General features: G+C 46.0%; 3 protein-coding genes across 3 annotated transcripts; all 3 read left to right on the forward strand.

Moving 5' to 3' along the window:
- Positions 1-177: 177 nt before the first annotated feature.
- LOC123826658 lies at positions 178-11,108 on the forward strand. Its single transcript, XM_045850690.1, has 4 exons — positions 178-442; positions 1,702-2,108; positions 8,157-8,445; positions 10,032-11,108. Exons 1-4 carry the CDS (start codon positions 178-180, stop codon positions 10,460-10,462), a joined length of 1,392 nt encoding a protein of 463 aa, XP_045706646.1. The 3' UTR covers positions 10,463-11,108.
- Positions 8,124-8,457, forward strand: LOC123826656 (histone H4). The gene has a single exon (XM_045850686.1). It carries the CDS (start codon positions 8,139-8,141, stop codon positions 8,448-8,450), a length of 312 nt encoding a protein of 103 aa, XP_045706642.1. The 5' UTR covers positions 8,124-8,138; the 3' UTR covers positions 8,451-8,457.
- A 2,369-nt stretch (positions 11,109-13,477) lies between the features above and the next one.
- H1-5 (H1.5 linker histone, cluster member) lies at positions 13,478-14,324 on the forward strand. Its single transcript, XM_045850672.1, has one exon. It carries the CDS (start codon positions 13,512-13,514, stop codon positions 14,190-14,192), a length of 681 nt encoding a protein of 226 aa, XP_045706628.1. The 5' UTR covers positions 13,478-13,511; the 3' UTR covers positions 14,193-14,324.
- Positions 14,325-14,364: the final 40 nt, after the last annotated feature.

Raw genomic sequence — 14,364 nt, forward strand, 5'->3', positions numbered from 1 at the left:
ACATTGTCCAGTCAAAATAAACGTGTTTCAGGAAGAGGATTTCGTTGGTTTAAATGAAAGGGCTGTAACTTTTGGCCAATGGCACAAGTTCCTTTTCGCGCCCAGGAGCGACTATAAAAGAGGGAGCTCTGGCACTTCAAACCACACTCAAGTTAGGGTTTAAGTGTTGTTACTACTATGTCTGGACGCGGGAAGCAGGGCGGCAAGGCGCGCGCTAAGGCCAAGACGCGCTCGTCGCGGGCGGGTCTGCAGTTCCCCGTGGGCCGCGTGCACCGCCTGCTGCGCAAGGGCAACTACGCCGAGCGGGTCGGCGCCGGCGCGCCCGTGTACCTGGCGGCGGTGCTGGAGTACCTGACGGCCGAGATCCTGGAGCTGGCGGGCAACGCGGCGCGCGACAACAAGAAGACGCGCATCATCCCGCGCCACCTGCAGCTGGCCATCCGCAACGACGAGGAGCTCAACAAGCTGCTGGGCAAGGTGACCATCGCGCAGGGCGGCGTGCTGCCCAACATCCAGGCCGTGCTGCTGCCCAAGAAGACCGAGAGCCACCACAAGGCCAAGGGCAAGTGAACTGGAAGACCAGACTATGTCTGTCTTAACCAAACCAAAGGCTCTTTTCAGAGCCACTCATGTTTTCCTAAAAGGGCTTGCTTTTTCCGTAGTGTAGAAGCTACATGAAGATATTTACCAACCTATCAGTAGGTGGCACTATATGAACACTGGTGGAAAGGCGAAAGTTAACTTCCAGTAAGGCAGAACCTAGTAAAATAGAGACACTTTATCACAAGTAATCAGTGCTGCAGGACTTAATTTAAATGCAAATCTTTACGTGCCCCCAGCAATAAAAGCAAACCACTTTAGTGTTTCTCCACGAGTTTTGCATCATAATAGGGCAGGTCCTCTGCAACTTGCTTATCTACAACACTTCGGGGCCCTAGCCGGTTCCCAATAGTAAAGTAATACTTCATGCCCCCAGTCATGTCCTTTACGCAAAACTCAACCCTGGGTAGCTTAACTTTAAAAAGGGCACACAGTAATTTTGCTGTGCCATTTACAAATTTGAGGGTATTTTCCTTAACCCCATTTTACACAAATCTCACTTGAAATGGAGAAATGTGGAATGCTTTATGTTAGAATCCTTGCTAGTGAAAAAAGAAATATCAAGTGTTGAGTTACATATAGACAAAAAGTGTATAAGACACTGTAAGAGCCTCTAAGTTTAAATACAGAAGTCAAGATTTTAACGTGAAATTCGTTTTCTTAAACTTGAATGAAGCTAAAAAAAATTCCCTCAGCCAATCGCATGAAGCGCGCGCCTTTTGAAAAAGATCAAAGGAAAACCAGCTTCAAGTGCAAAAATGAAAATTTTTATTCAGAAAACAAGATATGTCATTATAATATTTACATTAAAGTCTTCGGAGTAAGGCCAGAGAACATTTTAAAGAAAACGGGAAAAGATGGTACATACAGAGAAGAGTATAAAACAGCCGCTGGAGAACGGGTGTGTGGGAGGAGATTAGTTTCCGGTCTGAACGTCCCAGAGGCTGCTGCGATCAGAAAGTGTGTGCCGCGTCCAATACCTTCACTGCGAGCATTGATGGGCAGATGCCTGGTCCAATCAGCGCTGGACTCGCCTTATATATAGCGGGCGAAGGTTCCTCTCTCGTGCTGTTTCTGCAGCTGAGTGCTCGCGAGTGTTAGTCATGGCCCGGACCAAGCAGACGGCGCGCAAGTCCACGGGCGGGAAGGCCCCGCGCAAGCAGCTGGCCACCAAGGCCGCCCGCAAGAGCGCGCCGGCCACCGGCGGCGTCAAGAAGCCGCACCGCTACCGGCCCGGCACCGTGGCCCTGCGCGAGATCCGCCGCTACCAGAAGTCCACCGAGCTGCTGATCCGCAAGCTGCCCTTCCAGCGCCTGGTGCGCGAGATCGCGCAGGATTTCAAGACCGACCTGCGCTTCCAGAGCTCGGCCGTCATGGCGCTGCAGGAGGCGTGCGAGGCCTACCTGGTGGGCCTGTTCGAGGACACCAACCTGTGCGCCATCCACGCCAAGCGCGTCACCATCATGCCCAAGGACATCCAGCTTGCGCGCCGCATTCGCGGAGAGAGGGCATAAGCTAAACGCAAGTGGTAGTCTTGAACCCAAAGGCTCTTTTCAGAGCCACTTTATTCTCCCTGACAGTGGCTGTTGCACTGTTTCTGTAGGTGTTAATAGCACGTTAGTACAGAACTCAAAACGGGGAAGGGGGACCACAGCTCCTGCCAAGACTGTAAGTATTTTTTTTTTTTCATGCAAAAATGCACTGAAGTATTGGCAAGGTCTCGTATAGTCTTAATGGTAAATTCCAGTTGCTGAGTAGCAGTTTGAGAGAACACCTCCATGCAGTTAAACTCACCCCTTGGGTCCTTCAATTTCCCACGTGTGAAAAGCAGAAGGGGTCCTCCCTCTGGAAAGGATTTACCCAACGTGTACACAAGGGGTCCAGTGTATAAGGTAACCGGCACCCCCCCCTCTTCCCCACCTTGGGTATTTACAATCTGGCAGAGTTCTGCTTAACTTAGCTGTCTTTCTTATGTCTTCCCTGCATGGGGAAGGCTACCTTGCACGTTTTAATTGTTACGTGAAAAGCTGACTCATTTGAACTCGCCAAAAAAAAACAACAACAAAAAAAAACGGTTAGTGCTCATACTGAGCAATAGTTCAGGAGTAGTTCCTGGTGACCCTATAGGATAAAGTTCTGAAATTTTACGTTCACAGCCATTCCAGGGCTTGATAGAAAATTAGCAAATGAGCCCTCTCACTTTTTTTTTTACTAGCTTCTGGGATTGTAGTAGTGCAGACCTGTGTGAGCAACAGTCCTAGGCACGGTTCCAGGGAGATCTGGTTGCTGAGCCCTGGAAACTATCATATGATATCCTGGTGACCTCCCTGAGGTTGAAGCCACAGGGAGACCAGACCACTGGGGCCTCTCGTATCACTCATGCCTTACATGACACTCGCATGTATGAAATACTAGCTCCACGAGTGTTCAAGGCCAAATACTTGTTTTATTTTCTGTTGTATCCCTAGAATAAAAGAAAATGCCTAATGTACGGCAGCTGGTCAATAAATTGTAGTGAAATGAATGTTGCTAACTTGCCACCTTTTACACAGAAAGTGTCTCCCAGTCACAGGTAGTCAGTGCTTCCTACCTCCCAGGAATGTATTGCACGTTTCATCCCAGATGCTTTTTGTTGCCACTTTTGTCACATGGAGAATAGATATAATACAGACAATTATATAAAGTTTTACAGTTTTCAAAGCATTTTCACATGTATGTGAATCTGACAATAGCCCCCAGGGTCTAGTCAAGGTATGGCTATTCTATCTAGCTCTAGAAAAGTTTGTTTCCTCCAAAGGCTCTCGGGTGACAAAGCCGATGCAGGTTTCTCTTAACACACCTGGGAAGGGGAGGAGGGGTGAGACTGAGCCTAATGGCGGTAGGAAAACAGGAGAATTAGGGTTTGTTTTTCACTTACCTAAGTGGACTGACAGAGGATTTATAGGAAATGTCAGTGCTGTGTTAGAAACTATGCTTTGAGTCTAGTAGTTTATTCCAACCTTGAAGGAAAAAAGTCTGTTTTTAAGTGGAGGCAACGGAATGGCTAGCAATTACATGAAGAGTTTTTAAGCTTCATCTTTAATTACATACTGTAAATTAAAACAACAGTGACATACTAGACAACATCCAGCAGATTATCAAAATCAGAAAGTTGGGTTTACTAAGTGTTGCATGAGAGGTGGAGAAATTTTTATGTAATGGCTACTGATGGTAGTTTTACACAAATGTTTTGAAGTACGTTTTTTAATTTAATCTTTATTGTATTTTCCCCATTACCATTTAGTCCCCTTATGCCCCTCTCCCTCCAAAGAACTTTCTAACTTCATAAAACTGTGTTTTACTAAGGCCTGTGCCACAAGGAAATTCTCCTACAGAACCATAAGAGGATAAATCAAGAATATTCATCAAAATGTTATTTGTGATAGCAAAACAACAGAGGTAATTTAAGGGAGTGAATAAATAAAATATTCCCTTCTAAGATCAAGAAACAAATGTCAAAAGCAAGAGCTGAGCCCAAAGCCCAGTCAATCTTGCTGCTCTTATTCAGGTCACACCTGGACATCTGAGCCAGCATCTCCAACCATTTTCTGTCTTGACTTCCAAATGACCTAGAACAAACACCAAAACCAAAGGCACCAAATCTAAGTACTTTTTACATAAGGCTTGCCGAACACCAGTCACTGAGTCCAGTCAGGCTTCTATGCCAGAATTCCACAAACGGGGCAGCTTAAACAGCAGAAAGTTTTTCTCACGGTTCTGCAAGGAGGCAAGTCCAAGAGCGGCGCCCTGTCGGATTCAGTGTCTGGTGAGAGCCCGCTTCCTGGTACAAAGACAGGCATCTCTCACTATGTCCCCGTGGGGTGGAAGAGATGATGGATGTCCAGATCCTGTTACGGGGCTCTAATCCCAAGCAAGACAGCTTTGAGTTTATGACCAAAGCACCTTGCAATGGTCCCACGTCTAAACACCGTTACTTTAGGGATTAGGTTTCAACATATGACTTTTGGTGGAACACAACTATTGCCTAGAGCAACCAGTCCGATTTTGAAGAACAGAAGTTTAGGAACTGTATTGTTAACCGCTGTCCCCGTTCTAAAGCCAGAGGGAGAGACAACAGAAGACCCCTACATTAGGGGATCTCCTTTTCATCCTGACTGTTGTTTTGTCAGTGTCCAACCCTGAAGATATTAGTAAGGGGAGGTGAATGAAAGAAAATCAAAGTTTCTGACAGGTATTGTTTGATATATTCCAGGCATGGAAATCAGATGAATTAAGGGAAGTTTACTATGAAACATAAAGACCATTAGTGGTCATATGCACAAAATTGAAGAAACGTAGTAGAGTTGTAGGTAAAACAAGGAGGGAGTGTTGGGCATGAAAAGCTTTATAAATTCAATACTTTTGGGTCTTGAGAGAGTTTAAGGAGCAAGTAAGGGGTACCCCAGGAAATCAGTTTTGAGGCCATGAGCAGACAAGAACTTGACAGAGTGAACCTTAGAAAAGGAGTGGTGAGTAAGATGAGGCGAGGAGTCCAGGGAAGGCACTGGATTCTGTGTCTCCACATTTCTTTCACTGGTATTTATAGCACATGGAGACACTAGAAACTCAGGGAAGTTTAAGGATCAGAGCCAAGGTGGTGATTGTTCTCACGTGGGAGCAAGAAGGGATGTTCCACGCTTCTATGCCTCACAGTTCAGTATGTGACCTGGACACAGAGGGCTGGGAGGGGAGAGCTGAGGATGTAAGTTCATGGAGTGGAAACTACTCCAAAGAGCTTAAGTGTGAGTGTGGATGTGTTTTGGGGACAGAAAAAATGAGAGGTATTAATTACTAGTAAGTAAAATAAGAACAAGAGATAACCACAAGAGACAACAAAACCTACCAGCCAATTCCAAAGCCTCAATCCAAACACACAAAATCAGGTGTCAATGAAATAAATATGAGGTATAACAAATTAAATATATGCCACTATTGAAAATGATTGACTCTAACACTTGAAACTAAGAACGTTAAAAAATTTTCAAGTAGACAAGTAAGCAACAGTCAGAACATTGCAAAGGAAAGCATAGCTCATTTATTTATCCGATTAAAGGAGAAGAGAATTCTATGAAATTTAAAACACTGCCAAATTTCTCTTGGAAAGAATATGTCCCCTGTCATGGGGCGGGGGGGATAAACTATCCCAGTTATTCAACAAGAATTTATTGGGCAACTCGTGTCAATCAGCATTATTATTTTCTGAAAAAGACAAAATGAGAACATTTTAATAGTACTTCAACAGAGAGAATTACACCTTTGAGAAACATAGGAGTGAATGTCAGTATCATTTCCAGAGCAAAGCATTGTCACGTCGCCAGATAATGGCGCCCTGGTCAATTTTCTCAGTGTTTCCAGAAACAACAATTGTAGTCCCCCCGCCATCTTTGGTGGACAACTTCCTAGACTCCCCAGTGGATGCCTCAGTTCTGAGAGACATTTCCCCCTGCTCTTCTACTCTCCAAGGAAACAGTGCCTGCAAGCTGACCTTCCTCAAACAACTTTAGAAACCTAAAGTGTTTCTAACCAAGATGAAAAAATATATAAAAGTTGTCTCTCCCCCCAAGCAAAGGAAGAAAGGGAAAAGAAGGCAACAGAATGCAGAGCAGGGAAGGAAAGGGGTAGACAGGCAAAGCTGAGAAGTGAAGATCCCCACCTTGAGCTTTTCATAATCAGGGGCGTTACATGTAGTCAGACCCTTTACAGGCTGATTCAGTTAAGTTTCAACAGAAAGCACTTTGCATATGAGGCTTCACAAATAACCTAGATGATGCAATCACAGCTGTTGGAACAGGCCCCTCAGATCTAGCAATCACAGTCAGTCGTGCTATGGATGCTAAAGGATGACTGAAAAAAAGAGCAAGGCCTGGCCCAGACAAAGGAATGGCCTTTCCAGACCTGGGGAAGCACAAAACACTGTGGAAGGAGCAGCTGGACTGAAGAGTTTTCAATTAGGCTTTTATGTTTGTTTTATTTTTCATTTACAGTTGACAAACAATATCATATGAGTTTCAGGTGTACAACATAGTGATTATACATTTACACGCCTTATGAACTGATCACCCTGATAAGTCTAGTACCCATTTGACACCATAAATTGTTATTACAATGTTGTGAACTATAATCCCTCAGCTATATTTCATCCCGGTGAGTATTTTTATAACTGGCAATTTCTATTTCTTTTTTTAAGACTTTATTTATTTACTTTTAAAGAGAGTGGGAGGGAGAGAGAGAGGGAGAGAAACATCAATGTGTGGTTGCCTCTCACATTCCCCCAGCTGGAGACCTGGCCCACAACCCAGGCTTAGGCCCCAGCGGGATGGAACTGGCAAGCTTTCAGTCCGCAGGCCTGTGCAATCCACTGAGCCTCACTGGCCAGGGTGCAATTGTATTTCTTTATCCTTTTGACTCCAATCCCCCAAATCCCCTCCCCTCTGGCAACTATCAATTTTTTTCTGTATCTAGGAGTTATTTCTATTTTATTTGTTCATTTATTTTTTTTTAATTCCTCATATGAATGAAATCATATAGTATGTATTTGTCTTTATCTGTCTTATTTCACTGAGCATAATACCATCTAGGTCCATCCATGTTGTCACAAATGGAAGATTGGGTTCTTTTTTTTAATGGTTGAGTAATAGTCTATTATATAACATATGACATAGTAACCCAATTGTCTATTGATGGACACTTACGTTGCTTCCATATCTTGGCTATTGTAAATAATGTTTCAAAAAACATAAAAGGATGTATATATCTTTTGAATTAGTGTTTTGAATTTCTTCATATAAATACTCAGAAGTAGGATTACTATGTCATATGATAGTTTTACTTTAAATTTTTTGAGGAACCTCCATCACTTTTTCCGCAGTGGCTGCACCAGTTTACAATCCCACCATTGGTGCACGAGGGTTCCCTTTTCTCCACATCCTCACCATTTGCTGTTTGTTGATTTATTGATGGTAGCCATTCTAACAGGTGCCAGGCGACATCTTATTGTGGTTTTAATCTCTTTTTTATAGTGTTATTGGTGTATGCAAATGAAACTGATTTCTGAATATTCTGTATTCTGCTACTTTACTAAATTTATTTGTTAGTTCTAATATCTTTTAGGTGTAATCATTAGGGGTCTCTGTATAGAGTATCCTGTCCTGTGCAATGAGTTTTACTTCTTACCTTGCAATTCGGATGCCTTTAACTTCTTGTCTGGCTGTGATAGCTAAGACTATTTATACTACGTGGAATAAAAATGGTGAGAGTGGACATCCTTGTCCTCTTCCTGAAAAATAAAGAAAAAGTTTTCAGCTCTTCATTTCTGAATACGATGTTAGCTGTAGTTTTTTTCTAAACCAAGTGGTTTAATGAAGCACCGCCCTTTTCATTTTCGGAAAAAGCGCGGGGCGGGAGGAAGCTGACCAGATACGTTTCCAAACAGGTCCGCTGAAGAAGTATATAAAGCACTGCGTGCAAGTCTCTAAAAGTTAGTTGTTCCATCTGCGAACATGTCTGGTCGTGGTAAGGGAGGTAAGGGTCTCGGCAAAGGCGGCGCCAAGCGCCACCGCAAGGTGCTGCGCGACAACATCCAGGGCATCACCAAGCCCGCCATCCGGCGCCTGGCCCGCCGCGGCGGCGTCAAGCGCATCTCCGGCCTCATCTACGAGGAGACCCGCGGGGTGCTCAAGGTCTTCCTGGAGAACGTGATCCGGGACGCCGTCACCTACACGGAGCACGCCAAGCGCAAGACGGTCACGGCCATGGACGTGGTCTACGCGCTCAAGCGCCAGGGCCGCACGCTCTACGGCTTCGGCGGCTGAGACACTCGTTCCCACCCTCTTAGCTTTTTTCTCAAAAGGCCCTTTTCAGGGCCGACCACTTTCTCTGGGAAAGAGCTGTGTGTTCACTGGTTAATGTGGGGAATGTGCTGGAATCAAAGCAATCGGCATTTCCCGCCCTGGCAGTGGAGGGCACGGAGATAAGGCGTCCTCGCCCTCCGGCGGGGACCTTAACCTCACTTGCACCCTGTGGAAAGACCCACCACTGGCCATGGTTGGTGACTAGGCAGTTCCTAGTGGCGCACATCTCTGGAAGCGTCGCTGCTTCCCAGCTCGTATTTATTGCATGAGCGCAGCAGCGTAGAGGTTTTAATAAGCAGAAATGAGTCGTCCCCCAAAACCCACATTAACTAGAGTGGGTCATTGCTAGCAAAGTGAGAGTGGTCATTTCTAACGTATTTCATCTGGGCGACGTCACAAGATCACGTTTAGGGTTGCCCTCCAGCTGCCTCCTCCAAAACTGCCCTGGCTCCGAGGCGTAGTGTCGCCACTATCCGCCGCACCGAGGTGGGTTTGGGTTTAAAAAACTAGCGTGGCTTGCAGATTTCCATTCTCAGGCTGGGACTCCCCCTAAACCCAAGGCTACTCAGTTCATAAGGTACCATTGAGTAGACAAAGGAGTCAGTGTTCTAATTCGGGTATCTAACTTCCTCCGAGCCCCGAGGCCTCACTTTGCTTTTGTGAAGGGGGAGCTCCCTCCCGCGGCCACAGCCCTCTCCGCTTTCCCCTCCTCCCAACTTACCACCCCGGCGCTGTTTGCCTGCTCAGGCGCCCTCTACGGCCATTTCATTATGCAAAGTTCCTTGCGGCCACCCTGAAAATCTACTTAAAAGCTGTGGGCATTTTATAAAATCCTTCATTTCTCAGAGAACCTGCCTCACACTAGGTTAACATAAACTCTGGGAATTCAGTTAGGAACTTAAATTGTGTGACTTCCGCATTTCAGGTGCTTTTTGGTACCACCTGGCCTCCTCCGCATGCCCAGTATGTCTATCACCCACTAATGTGGTAAAGTCTGTGACTCAGATCTACGCTGCCTGTTTTGATACCTTTATTGTGTCCACTAAGTTCACGCTAGTATCAAAGACCGAATAAATATCATCACGACTTTTTAGAGAGAAAATTGGCTACCCTTTGTTTTTAAAATGAGCGATTCTTAAGCACGCTCAAGTTTGACAAGGCCGGCGCGGCACAGTGGTTACAAGCTGAAACTACTTCAATTCTTCCTTTTAACTTGTTCCTTTTCTCTTTCACGTTCATCAAACTATTATCGAGAACACCATTATGACACCTTTTATTTAAAACAGTGCAAAGAACTTTCCAAGTTTCAAGACATTTCCTTAAGAACTTCTAATCATTCTAGACAATTTTTTAAAACCAGTAAGCTATTTTCTTAATACACTCTAGCAAGACTTAACAGGCGGGAACATGTTTCCCTTCCTGAGAAGAAAACCAAGAACTAAATCGGCAGGGAGGAAGTGGGAGGGGCAGGTCCCGTCGAATCAGAGCGCGAGAGTCTCTATAAATATTGCGTTGGCCGGCTCCTCTGCTCTTTACCGTTAGGTTGTTGTTTCCGTGTCGATATGGCTCGGACCAAGCAGACAGCGCGCAAGTCCACGGGCGGGAAGGCCCCGCGCAAGCAGCTGGCCACCAAGGCCGCCCGCAAGAGCGCGCCGGCCACCGGCGGCGTCAAGAAGCCGCACCGCTACCGGCCCGGCACCGTGGCCCTGCGCGAGATCCGCCGCTACCAGAAGTCCACCGAGCTGCTGATCCGCAAGCTGCCCTTCCAGCGCCTGGTGCGCGAGATCGCGCAGGACTTCAAGACCGACCTGCGCTTCCAGAGCTCGGCCGTCATGGCGCTGCAGGAGGCGTGCGAGGCCTACCTGGTGGGCCTGTTCGAGGACACCAACCTGTGCGCCATCCACGCCAAGCGCGTCACCATCATGCCCAAGGACATCCAGCTCGCGCGCCGCATCCGCGGAGAGAGGGCTTAATTTCTTCGGTGTTCCACAGCTATACGCTCCACCTTTAAAGGCTCTTTTCAGAGCCCATCAATTCTCATCGATAAAGAGCTGTTGGCTTTTCCGAAACATGGCCACTTTGGAAAGCTGCATTTGAGTTCCAGGTTCCGGAGTGCAGAAAGTGCTGGCTACCGGCAGCAGACTGTGCCTGTAAACTTTGCTTTTGCAATGATCGGTGGCTGGACTTGCTCGTTCTCTTACCCCGTGAGGACTGTAAGAAATGCTTTCTGAAAAAGTATTTCTAACAATGATTCGGCCAGTGTATAATTTAAACATACTTGGCTACGAGAAGCCTAGTAAGTTTAAATTATATATTTAACTTTTACAATGTGTTCCAGTGTCTTGCTCACTTGCGTTCCTGCCACTCACTTTCTTTCCTTCCACAACGTTCTGACTGTTCAAAACCGTTCTAGCTTTTGTTTCCATGTAGTGACACGTGATGCTGTGAGCTTTGTATACGACTGGAAAATGGAGAGATGACCTTAAGCACCTGCAGGCTGTCATCTGTAAAATGTGTTCCCAATGTCCCCCTAAATTGTAAGAACTTGGCCTAAGTGTCTCAAATATGTGCTTGTCAAACTTGGAATTTCACGGTTTTTCTTTTCAAGTAGGCATTAAATCTGAGATGTCATTTTTAAAGCTGTTCTTTGTTTCCAGTCATAATTTGCTTTTCAACCAAACTCAGCTGTTTATTTTGCCCAATATTTTCAGCTTTTTAGTCTCCTTGTGTTTTCATATATGACTATCAATGCCTCACTGCTGCTCACCTTTGGGGGGGCACATCCCAGCTCCAAGAGGGAGTGGAGTTATATGCAAGGCAATTTTTCTCCAGAGAGTGTTCAGTGAGCTCAGCCATCTGGGCCACTTCTTCCTGGTTTTGGATTTGCCCCCTCAGAGAGCTTTACCGGTATATCCCAACTATTGGCGCCTTAAGCTTTTTGAACGGTCTCTGAACTGATTCAGCAAAAACTGTCTGATGGAGCCAGAAGCTTTTCCCTACAGATTAGTTTGGAGCTCTGTTCGTAGCTGTCAGGCACCACTGGCTGTTTCTAGCTTCAGAAACCTCTCTCCACACCCTCTAGGGTTTTCCCATCATAATAGACCTAGCTGATCTGTATTCAAACCTCAGAGTCACCAACTGTTAGCTGTGTGACCTTTAACAAGTTACCCATCCTCTTTCCTAGCCTCAACTTGTATAGGTATAAAAGATGGCAAGTGAGTTAAAAGCTGCACAGCATCCTTAGATTAGCTCCTGGCATTTAGTAAATGCTCCCTGTGCATTAGCCCTTATTATACCTGTCTCTCCTGCACCTAAAGCATGGAGGAATCCACCTCCTAACCCCCTAGATTTTCTAAAAGTTTTGTGATTGAAATAGCAGAAAGTGCTTGGTTAGAATATCTTCTTAAGACCTTTTCATTATACCGTAATTCCCATTGTTCTAAAAGAGGCAGGTTTGTAGCAGTATACCTCAGTGTCTGTCTCTGTGGATGAGTTCAGAACACAATAAAAGGGCCAGATAGTAATTATTTTAAGTTTTGTTGGCCATGTGTGGTCTCCATTACATTTTTTTCTAACACAAAAAATCCAAACACCACTTTTAGCTTGAGGATCTTACAAAAACACCCCTGTCCCCATGTGGCCATCCTTGGCTACAGCTTCAACTCCAGGACGCCCTTGAGAGAAGTGTATTGGCTATTTCATTATAAAGTATGTCACAGAGAACACGAATTACTATGTATTACATCGGAGGTCACAATCATCGTTTGATGTCCCTTATCATCAGGCCAGGCACAAATTATTGTTTATTCCCCACCATAGGTTCCTTGCGAGCAAAGGGCAAACTTCACCTGCTATTTCAAACTCAAGGTCACTGTCTCAGTTCCATGGGATGTGAAGTTTTCCTGAATTCTGAGTTCAGGAAATGCACATTTCTCATAGAAAGTAGCCAATTATTTTTTTTATAAAATACAGGCCTATGGATGCTTAAAATGATACCGACATTGATGTCTTCTATCTGCTTACAGACAAGAGTGTTCCTGATGGCACAATCCGGTAATGCTGATGGACATGATGGATGGGAAAAGCTCCTTGAAAATAGGAAAGTCCCATTAATGCGTTTGATGGCTACTGGAAGCCCTTGAAGAATTTTTTTTTTTTTGGCAGGCTCGAGTGTTTTCTAAAACATTTACCGGGCTAAACATTTTTTTATCCTTATTTTAATAGATCTTGGTGGGAACTAAGGAGAGAATGCACCTCAATCAACTACACCAAATTTAGGATTTAATTTGAATCCAGGTCTTTGGATTTTGGCACCAAAGTAATTTCTATCCCCCCTGGTGCAGCTGAACTTTTCTAAACTGCAAAATACCTGTCTCTAAAGTCATAGGTGCGTGCAAACGCCTAGGAAGCAGGACCGGTCTTCAAAATAAGGTCTAGGCCGTTAATGTGGGGCTGTAGTGCTGCCCTGAGCCTGTAGTCCTTCCTGTGGTTAGAAACAAAGTTTATACCCTAGTGTCTTTTCTCTTGTAAAAATCAAAGGCCAAACTTAGGAAAAGAGCTGTCTTTAAAAAAAAAGTTCACTTGATATACAGTAGAAATTTTTGGCCCATGGAACTAAGTAGCACAACGCCCTAAAGCAGGTGGACTTCTATGGAAGACCGAAGAGACTTTTAAAAATATCTTTCATCGGTGATACCTGATTAAAAAAAAAACAAAAGCAACCCACAAACAAGTAAGTGTTCTGGAGACTGCTTTCCTACTTTGGTGTTTTAAATCGTCTCATTCCGTATCCCTGTTTTCTGTATTTAATCGCATTTTTGGGATTAAGCAACACAATTAGGAACACAATTTGGAAGTCCAACCGCTAAAGGCGGCTGCCCGAGGCTCGTGGATAGGACGCCCCACCAATCACAGCGCAGCCCTGCCTTATATAAGCCCGGGCCCTAGGCGGGCAGCACTACAAACCCGCTGTTTGGATTTTGAGTCTCTCCTCCTCCTCCTCTAGCAGCTCCTCCAATCGTCATGTCGGAAACCGCTCCTGCCGAGACCGCCGCCCCGGCGCCGACGGAGAAGTCCCCAGCCAAGAAGAAAGCGGCCAAGAAGGCGGCGGGAGGGGGCGCAGCAAAACGCAAAGCGTCCGGCCCGCCGGTGTCCGAGCTCATCACCAAGGCCGTGGCAGCTTCCAAAGAGCGCAATGGCCTTTCCCTGGCTGCGCTCAAGAAGGCATTGGCTGCCGCAGGCTACGACGTGGACAAGAACAACAGCCGCATCAAGTTGGGCCTCAAGAGCCTGGTGAGCAAGGGCACCCTGGTGCAGACCAAGGGCACCGGCGCCTCGGGGTCCTTCAAGCTCAACAAGAAGGCGGCCTCCGGGGAGGCCAAGCCCAAAGCCAAGAAGGCGGGTGCGGCCAAGCCCCGTAAGCCTGCAGGGTCTACCCCCAAGAAGCCCAAAAAGGCTGCAGGGTCCAAGAAACCCGTCAAGAAGACTCCTAAGAAGGCGAAGAAGTCTGCGACTGGTAGCGTCAAAAAGGTGGCCAAGAGCCCTAAGAAAGCCAAGGCCGCCGCAAAGCCCAAGAAGGCAGCCAAGAGCCCGGCTAAGCCCAAGGCTGTGAAGCCTAAGGCGGCCAAGCCTAAAGCCGCTAAGCCCAAGGCAGCCAAGCCGAAGGCGGCAAAGGCTAAGAAGGCGGTTCCGAAAAAGAAGTAGGAGGTGGGCCTTTTCAAAGGCATCGAAACCCAAAGGCTCTTTTCAGAGCCACCCCAGAGGTCTCTGGAAACAGCTGCGCACTCGAGAGCACTTAGCCTTGTCTTACCGTTGACTTTGAATGCACGTTTGGGGACTTATGCCGTGTGCATTTGGTGGTTTGAAGTGCAAATTG

Source organism: Phyllostomus hastatus, unplaced genomic scaffold, assembly GCF_019186645.2.
Source record: "Phyllostomus hastatus isolate PE091 unplaced genomic scaffold, TTU_PhHast_1.1 phas_contig_840, whole genome shotgun sequence".
NCBI lineage: Eukaryota > Metazoa > Chordata > Mammalia > Chiroptera > Phyllostomidae > Phyllostomus > Phyllostomus hastatus.